Source organism: Ailuropoda melanoleuca, chromosome 3, assembly GCF_002007445.2.
Source record: "Ailuropoda melanoleuca isolate Jingjing chromosome 3, ASM200744v2, whole genome shotgun sequence".
Classification (NCBI taxonomy): Eukaryota; Metazoa; Chordata; class Mammalia; order Carnivora; family Ursidae; genus Ailuropoda; species Ailuropoda melanoleuca.
Window position 1 is genome coordinate 87451714 of NC_048220.1, and position 9210 is coordinate 87460923.

The window sequence follows — 9210 nt, forward strand, 5'->3', positions numbered from 1 at the left end:
TCAGGTAAGTGGGTGAGGTCCCTGACGCAGAGGCTGGCTTGGTTTCAGTGCCCCAGAGTTCTGGTGGGCTGGAGGATATCTCAGCAGAGCCCTGGGGTCGTCCTGACAGCGTTCGTGAACCAGCAGTGGTGCCAGCAAGGTTCTTAGTGTCCCAACTATTTTATTTTCTTGCCTGCTTTGACATCCACGTGTCACAGCTCAACCCTTATTAGATGAGCCCCTGGCAACTCTTCCCCCCTCCCCAACTCTCCGCTTCTGCTTGGCGTCCTCCCTAGGTTCCAGCCCTGGGCCCTCACAGGTGATTTTTGAAGTTGGAGCAGGGATCCTCTGGGTCCCCCTCTCCCAGAAGAGCATCTAACCACTCCTCCAGGTCCCAGACCAGCTGCTCCAGCTCTCGCACCTCTTTCTCTAGCTTCTCCAGGAAAACATGCAAGTTTTCCTTCAACCAGGTTCTGACGACCTTTATTGGCTCTTCTGTGGGTTCATTGGCCTGGTATTCAAATCCCTGAAAGGCAGACATCAAAATTACATCTTGAGCTTTTTCACATAGGACCCCTTTTTTCAAAAAGCTTTCTGAGACTTTGCAAAAGCTATTCCTTCTGTCTGGAGTGCAATCCCCACCTTCTCCCCCTGGCCAGCTCCAACTTAGCCTTCAAGATCCAGTCACCCACAACACCTCTGGGAAGCCTTCCCAGATTTCCTCAGCCAAACTTGGCATCCCCTCAGCACCTTTTTTGAATATGTTACCTGGGAAGCCACAGGATTCTGGGGATAGTTACATTCTCTGATCCTTTCTGACACCTCCCAACTTCTTCCTGAAAGAGGCACAAACATTACCCCTTAACAAGGGCAAATGAGCAGTCATTGAAATAAACATGGTTGGTCATCCCAGTGGGTGAAGAGGGGAGGAGAAGGCAAGCTTTGGAGGGCCTGTTGGCATTCAGCCATCTCCAGAATACCCCTCCTGACTCCGGGTGGGCTCGGCTCCTCCTTGCTCAGTTTCCAGAATGCTCACCTGATATTCCTGTGCCCACGTACAGCACCAAGATCAGCAACGCCAACAGTGTCTGGTGGCAAGAAGAGGAGGAAGGAGGTGACTCACTGGGGGCCAGGCAGGCATCCCTGCTGCCCTCACAGAGGGGTGCTGTAAAGTCATTTTTAGAGCTTAACTTTTTTCCAGTTATCTACGTCATGCATGCTTGATACAAAACCCCCAAACTTTGCAGAAGTAGGTAACATGGCAGCCTAGTGACATTCCACTGGTGTTTTCCCTCCCTTCTCCCTGCTGAGAAGACCCCCTCTGTTCTCATTCCTTGCCTTGCCTTTCCATTTTTTGCTCTAAATGATCTTTAAAGGAATCAACTTTTTTGTGGTATAATTCACAGACAATAAAATGCACACATTTTAAATGTACAGTTTGATGAGTTTGACATGTCCACACCTGTGGACATGTCCACACCTGTGGACTACCATCCCAGGCAAGAGAAAGAACATTTCCATCATCCCAGAAAGTTCCCGTGTGCCCTTTTACAGTCTGTTCCCTCCTTACTCTCACGATGCCAGAGGGATCCACTCATCTGCTCCATCACTATGGAATAGTTTTGCCTGGCCTATAACTTCATGAATGACTTCATAGTCTTTTGCTCAACATAATGCTTGTGGGATGTCGCCATGTTCGTGGGTTCAGTGTTATTGATGAGTAATATATTGTATGAATATGGTACAGTTTATCTCTTTACCTATTGATAGACTTTGGGCTGTTTCCAGTTTCTGACAATCATGAATAAAACTGCTGATGAACACTGGATACAACTCTGTGTGTGGACGTATGTTCTCATTCTGCTTGGGTTAGTACCCAGAAATAAAAATGCTGGCAGGTGTACGTTTAATTGGATAAGAAACCACCAATTTGTTTCCCAGGGGTTTGAACCAGTTTACATTTCTGCCAGCAACATGAGAATGCTAGTTGCTCCACGTCCCCATTGGGAATCTTCTTGATTTTGGGCATTCTATTGGTTGTGTAGTGGTACCTCGATCTAGTTTTTCTATGTACTTCCCCAACAATTAATGATGTTGTCTTAGTCCATTTGCACTGCTGTAACTGCTGCTGTAACAAAGTACCACAGACCCGATGGCTTATATACAACAGAAATTTATTTCTTAGAATTCTGGGGGCTGGAAATTTGGGATTCAGGAGGGCAGCATGGTCAGGTTCTGGTGAGGGTGCTCTTCTGGGTTCCATCCATTTCCATTATATCTTTACGTGGTGGAGAGCGGAGAGAGCTCTTTGGTTTTGTTGTTGTTGTTGTTTGTTTTTGTTCTTTTTTTAGCAGGGCACTACTCCAATTCATGAGGGTTCCACTCTCATGAATCATCTCCCAAAGACCCCCAACTCCTAATACCATCACTTTGGGAGCTAGGATTTCAACATATGAATTTCCGGGGGACATAAGCATTCAGTCCATAGCAGATGTTGAGCATCTTTTCATGTATTTACTGACCATAATTCACGTATCTTACTTTTTGGGTGTGTCTATTAAAAACTCAGTTCATTTTTTTATTGGGCAATTTGTCTTCTTATTAAGTTTTAGTAGTTCTTTATTTATTTCGGATATACATTCTTTGTCAGATGCTTGTGTTGTGACTATTTTCTCCAGGTCTGTGGCTTGCTGCTTCATTTTCTTACCAGGGTGTTTGAAAGTTAAGAGGTTTCAACTTTTATAAAGTTCAGATCAAATATATTCCCTTTATGGTTATGCCTTTTATATGCAGTCTAAAAAATTTTGTCTAACTGAAGGTTGTGAAGATTTTTTCCTCTGTTTTCTTCTTGGTATCTTATAACTTTCCATTTAGGTATATGGTCCATTTTGAATTAATTTTTATATATGATGGGAAGGAAGGGTCAAGATTCTTTTCCTCATATGAATGTCCAATTCTAGAATCATTTGTTTAAAAAGCCTAATTATTCATTGGATTGCATTGCTGTCTGTCAAAAATATGCCCACCATATTTATGTGGGTCTGCTTCCAGATTTTATTCTGTTTCATTGATCTATATATCAATCTTTATGTCAATGCTAAATCTGTATTAGTTTGTTGGAGCTGTTATAACAGAATACCACAGACTGAGTAGCTTACACAACAGAAATTGATTTTGTTCACAGTTACAGAGACTGGAAGTCCAAGATCAAGGTGTGAGGCAGGGTTGGTTTCTGGTGAAACTTCTTTCCTTGGCTTCTGGATGGCTGCCTTCTCCTTGTGTCCTCACATGGCCTTTTCCCTGTGCATCCCTGGTATCTCTCTTCTTATCAGCTCATCAGTGCTATTGGAGTAGAGACCCACCTTTTATGACCTCATTTAACCTTAATTATTTCCAAATACAGTTGAGACTTACACATGTGAATTTTGGAGGATACAGTTCAATCCCTAATAGCTCTCTCCACTGTCACTATGCTTTTCCATTCCTTTCTCTATCTTATGTCAATGCCATACTGTCTAGATGACCATACAGCTTTATCGTAACATAGTGTGAGTTTTTTTAAAATTTTGCTCCTTTCAAATTTTTTCTGACTACCTTAGATCCTTTGCATTTTCACATATATATGTATATATCAACCTTTGCTGTTTCTATTTAAAAAAACCCTAATAATAAGTAAAAATACTTATTAGTATTACATTAAAACTGTGGTTCAATTTGGTGAAAAAGGATGTCTCTAAAATATTGTACCTTATAATCCGTGATCATGGTGGATCTTTCCATTACATTGTCTTCAGTTATTTTTAGCAATGTTTCATCGTTTTCAAGTGTAGAGGCCATGCTCACTTTTCTGAAGTATTTTATGGGTTTTGGTGCTATTAAAAATAGTATCGTTTTCAGATTTTCATTTTCCAATTGTTTGTTGCTAGTCTATAGAAACACAATTGATTTTGTGTCTTATGACTTAATTCTTACCTTTTTTTCTGGTAGAGTTTAGGATTTCGTATATAAAAAATCATGCTGCCTGGGAAGAAGTTTTACTTCACGCTTTCTACTCTTTATCTTTCAAAAAGTCTTTAGTTTTTTTCTTGCCTTGTAGATTGACTGCAATCACTAGTAAAATGCCAGTGAAAGTGGCGGAAGCAAACATCTTCCTCTTGCGCTGTGTCTTAGGGGGACGGGGTGGGAGTCCTCACCATGAAGTGGAGGGAATTGTAGCTTTTTCCTTGTTGTCCTTTCTCCGCTTGAAGACATTTCCTTCTGGTCCTACTGTTCTGAGAGTTTTACCAAGAATGGGTGCTGGATCAGTGAAACGCACTTCCCGTATCCACTGGGAGACCAAGTGCTGCCCTTTCTGTCTGATCCTGCGGCCCATTGCTTGGATTGACTCGAATACCTAACCAACCTGGGTTCCTTCAGGAAGCCCTGTGCTCATGATGCATTCACCTTTTTCTGTGTTGCTGGGTTGATTTGCTACTGTGTGTGGAGATTATTCTTTTCAACTATATACATAGAGAGATTGGATTTTTTTTCCTATATGTTTGTGGAGTTTTAGAGTCAAGGTTATGTTGCCCCTTTAAAATGAGTCCGGGAGCATTTCTTCCGCCTCTATTTTATGAAGGAATTTGTGTGAGATTGGCATTATTTCTTTTTCTGTCACATGATCGGTAGAATTTATTGGTGAAATCTTTTGGGCTTGTAGTCATTTGGACTTTCTATTTCTCCTTGAGTCACTTTTGTAAATTGTGTTGTCCAAGAAGTTTCTACATTTCAGCTAAGTGAGCAAATGCATTGGCATCCAGTCACTCCTCATATTACCTTCATATCTTTTTTTTAAAAAAGATTTTATTTATCTATTTGACACAGAGAGAGAGACAGCCAGCGAGAGAGGGAACATAAGCAGGGGGAGTGGGAGAGGAAGAAGCAGGCTCCCAGTGGAGCAGGAAGCCTGATGCGGGGCTTGATCCAGGACCCTGGGATCAGGCCCTGAGCCGAAGGCAGACGCTTAACGACTGTGCCACCCAGGCACCCCTACCTTCATATCTTTTTAATGACTATAGGAGGTATTGTGATAGTTCCCTTTTATTCTTGATATTGGCAATCTGTGTTTTCTCTTTTTTTAAAAAAATTAGACTATGAAAAATTTACCAATTTTACCAATTTTCAAAGAAAAGGTTTATTAATTTTATTTATTATTTCCATTTTCTATTTCACTAATTTCTGATTTTATCATTGTTTCTTCTTTCTATCATTGAGTTTAAGTCTTCTTTATTTCCTTCTTAATGTGGAAACTTTGGCCATTGCTGCTGCTGCTGCTTCTTCATTTTTTTTTAGGTTGTTAAAAAAATTCATGTATTCGAGAAGAAGAGAGAACACAAGCAGAGAGGAGCAGCAGAGGGAGAGGGAGAGGGAGAAGCAGACTCCCCGCTGAACAGGGAGCCTGATGCGGAGCTTGATCCCAGGCCCCTGGGCTCATGACCTGAGCTGAAGGCAGACGCTTAACCACCTGAGCCACCCAGATGCCCCTGGCCATTGCTTCTAAAGTTTTCTTTCTTTCCAAATATATGTATGTATGTGTGTGTGCATGTGTATATGTACACATACGTGTCTGTATATGTGTGTGCATCGATGCATGTACATGTCTGTATGTGTGTGCTCTCAAATAGATGCCTGAGTGTTCAGGAGTTCCTCTGCTCTAGCTGGGCCGGAATTCCGACAGCCTCCAGGATCTCTGCTCTGCTCTCAACCGCAGAGCAACCACTCTGGTGAGAGCAGCTAATCCAGCCCTTTGCATGCACGTCCCAGCCCCTCCGGCAAGGAGTCTTGGGGAACCCCTGAGTACGAAGCTCTCTCTTCTCCAGTGATCCATCCTACAGAGTCCAGTGCCTTAGCTGCCCCCCCCGCCCCCACTCTGCAGCTCAGCAGGACTGTGATGCCAGCTTGGACCGTACCTCTCCGTGCAGCAGCCACTGGGAAGGAGTCAAGTCTCCTGCTCACAAGTCTTCCTTCCCTCTGGGCTGGCACTCTTGTGCTGCCTGCTGGCCCTCACCTGAGAGCAGCTGCCTCATATATGTCATCAGTTTTGTGGTTGCTGCAATGGGAGGGCTAGCCTGGCCCCGTTACTGCAAGTCTCGTCAGGCATTTTGAGGCAGGATGGAGTGAAGGAGCTGCCTGGAGACAACATCGCTCGCTGGTACCTGGGTCAGTCCAGGATCATTTAGGAGACTCTGGTGGATGTCCCAGGATTAGGACAGGAGAAAGGGGTCTTTTGGACAGGTGGGAGAAGAGAGAGGGTCAGCCTGACCCTGGGAGGGGCCTGGCCCCCACTCTCACTGGCTTTGTGGTGTGTCTGGGCAGGTCTTAGCACAGCAAATTCAGAGACCTGTTTTCAACAGGCAATGTGAGTTGGGAGAGTGACAGTGTCAGGGACAAGCAAAAGTGGACAAAAGGTTAAGGCACACACAGTATTGACTAACCCTGAATTTTCCCCAGCTCACTAGATGCGGGCTGAGTCAGATTTAATTTGACTTGAAATAACACATTTCTTACTTACCCGAGTTTGTGAAGCAGGGCTTAGACCTGCTACCATCACAAAGAAGATAAAAGATTCGCATGATTTGCCTCTCCCCCAGATAGTTTTCTTTATATATATTAGCAACTATATTATTATCATGATTAACTTTAAAACTAAAAATATATTACAAAGCAACAATCTGGCAGAGTCTTACAGATACACGGGTGAGTGAAAGAAGCCAGGCATAAAGGTACGCACTGATTCCATTCACATGAAATTCAAGAAAGTACAAAGCTCATCTATGATGATAGAGGTCAGAAATCATGGTTATGTTGGGGGGCGGGGGACGAGCTGGGAGGGGCCTGATGGAGGCTTCTGGGGTACCGGGAATGTTCCATAGCTTGACCTGGCGGTGGGGTGTGTGTGTGGTGGTGACTGCCTGGGGGTGTACGCCCAGTGTAGATTATTGCATTGTACACTTAACTTTAGGGCACTTTTTTTTCCTTAACAATATTCCCTGGGAATCTTTTCACATAAGACACACAGAACTGTTTCATTCTTTAGAATGGTTGTTAAGCATTCCATGCTGAATGCTTTATTTCTTTTTCTTTTTTAAAGATTCTATTTATTTATTTGTCAGAGAGAGAGAAAGGCAGGCAGAGGGAGAAGCAGGCTCCTCACTAAGCAAGGAGCCTGATGTGGGACTCGATCCCAGGACCCTGGGATCATGACCTGATGCTCTGCTATTTCTTTAACAACCCCTCTGTCCATGTACTTTACAGGATGATGTCTTCCCCAGCACACGTGCGGCTGGGTTTGTATTTTGTGCTGTGTGGAGGGCAAAGGGGGAAACAGGGGCAGGATTAAGTTTTAGTTCTCCTCCTTGTGCTGTCTTGCGGCCTGAGCCAAATCATTTCTTCTCTCTGAGCCTCAATTGCTTCATCTGTAAAATGGATTTTGAAATATGCTGAAAGGTCTTTCAAAAAGAAAAGCTGGGACTTTGTATTCAATCGGTCTGGGAAATGCTGTGGTTAACAAAGAGAAGTGAATTCCTTGCTGCAGAACTTCTCAGTGCCTTCATTATGGGAATGAGCAGTGTAAATCTCCAAGGGGGGTGGCGAACAAGAGCATCGGCATTTCTTGCGCCACAGAACTTTTTTGGGGATTTTTCTCAAAAGCGCCTTCCTGGGGTTCGGTATTTATGGAACTCTTTTTAGGAAAAACTGCAGCATGATGATGTACCCCACAAGGCCCCCATCTTCCTGTGAGGTCTAGCACAAAGGAGGAGTTGGAGCCTGTGTATCAAATGAACAAGTGAACACATTTTTTGGAAACGTATAGAGATCAGTCATCCATTGCTCTGCTTAAAACCCCTCAATGTCCTCTTGTTAATCTCAGAATAAAGTCCTGTCTCTTCCCATGGGGTGCAAGGCCTATGTGACATTCCCAGCCCTCTTTACATGCTTCCCTCACTTCTCCACCTGGGAGGCCATGGGGGGCAGGGTGAGCTTGTTAAGAGTCCTGGAATCCGATGGGCCTGGTTTCAAATGCTGGCAGGTCCTGGCTCTATGCCCATTTTGCTTTTCTGAGCTTTGGTTTATCCGTCTGTGAATGAGGTTGTTAATAGCTGCCTCTTGGGCCTGTTGTAAGTCATGAAACAGAGAGGGGGTGGGAGCACTGGGCTGTGCATTGTAGGTGATGACATTTTCCATTTTGACAAAACTCTGCGTGAGGTTTGAATTTTAGCCCTAAGAACAAATACTCCAAGAGCTCTACATTTCAGCTGTATCCTATTTATTTCAGTTCGTTCATTCATTCGTTCATTCATTCATTCAGCCACTATTACGCACCAAGCACCACTGTAGGCACTAGGGATCTAGGAGGAAACTAAAACAATCCATACATTCTGGTGGGAAGGAAATAAGAGAGTCAATCAGTAATGGGCTTGGGGAAGAAACCCCGAAACATGCGTGCTGTGTCCCACCAGGTCGGGCTCCAGGGAGAGTCGGGCTGAAGGCCTCCTCTGACTTTGAGGGCCTTACGGTCTGTCTGCAGTGGCAAAGGGAGCCCCGATGGGAGGAAGGCAGCATACATCTGGTCTGGCCTCACCTGTTTCTTGTCCTCACAGCGACTGCTCCTTCTCCTTTCAAACAGCTCCGCCGCCACTCGCCCCCTGCTGCCCACCTGTTGGATCACCATGGCCTCGGGTCAGGCTGTCTGGGTGGAACAAGGTACCCCCACCTGACAGGCAGATGGGTACCCTCCTCCTTCCTGGCCTCTGGTCACCAGGCATCCCTCAAACACTGAGTTCTGATGTCATAGAAGGTGGGAGACAGCAAGGCCCCCACCTTGTCATCACCCTGATTTTTATTCCAGTCCCTCACATTTTTTTTCACATAAATGTAAAAAACAAAAACCAGAAAAAAGTGCATCAAAATATTATATTTCAGGATGATGATTTTTCTGATTTTTTTCTATATCTTCAGATGTTTAGTAAAATGCAAGTTTTTAAGTACAAAACAATAAAACTTTTAGCTGAACTCTTTATTGAGATAGTTGTAACTACACATGCAGTAGTAAGAAATAATACAGGAGATCCAGTGTAACTTGCACCTAGCTTCCCCCAGTGGTCACATCTTGCACCCCTTGTGATACAGTATTACAACTGGGATTTGCCACTGATGCAATCTATCCATCTTATTCAGACCTCTCCTGTTTTA

The 9210-nt window shown here is 44.0% G+C and overlaps 1 protein-coding gene across 1 annotated transcript; it reads right to left on the reverse strand.

Moving 5' to 3' along the window:
- Positions 1-236: 236 nt before the first annotated feature.
- SMIM23 (small integral membrane protein 23) lies at positions 237-8761 on the reverse strand. Its single transcript, XM_011235283.2, has 4 exons — positions 8600-8761; positions 1016-1067; positions 748-815; positions 237-505 (listed from the first exon to the last, which is right to left on the reverse strand). Exons 1-4 carry the CDS (start codon positions 8687-8689, stop codon positions 293-295), a joined length of 423 nt encoding a protein of 140 aa, XP_011233585.1. The 5' UTR covers positions 8690-8761; the 3' UTR covers positions 237-292.
- Positions 8762-9210: the final 449 nt, after the last annotated feature.

What these genes read in the sequence shown, in the direction of transcription:
- SMIM23 (XM_011235283.2), bottom strand. Translation starts at nt 8,689, where the DNA reads ATGGTGATCCAACAGGTGGGCAGCAGGGGGCGAGTGGCGGCGGAGCTG. An exon ending in GCTGTGAGGACAAGAAACAG is followed by an intron (nt 1,068 to 8,599) that starts GTGAGGCCAGAC and finishes TCTTGCCACCAG; the next exon opens with ACACTGTTGGCGTTGCTGAT. An exon ending in AGAATCCTGTGGCTTCCCAG is followed by an intron (nt 506 to 747) that starts GTAACATATTCA and finishes TCTGCCTTTCAG; the next exon opens with GGATTTGAATACCAGGCCAA.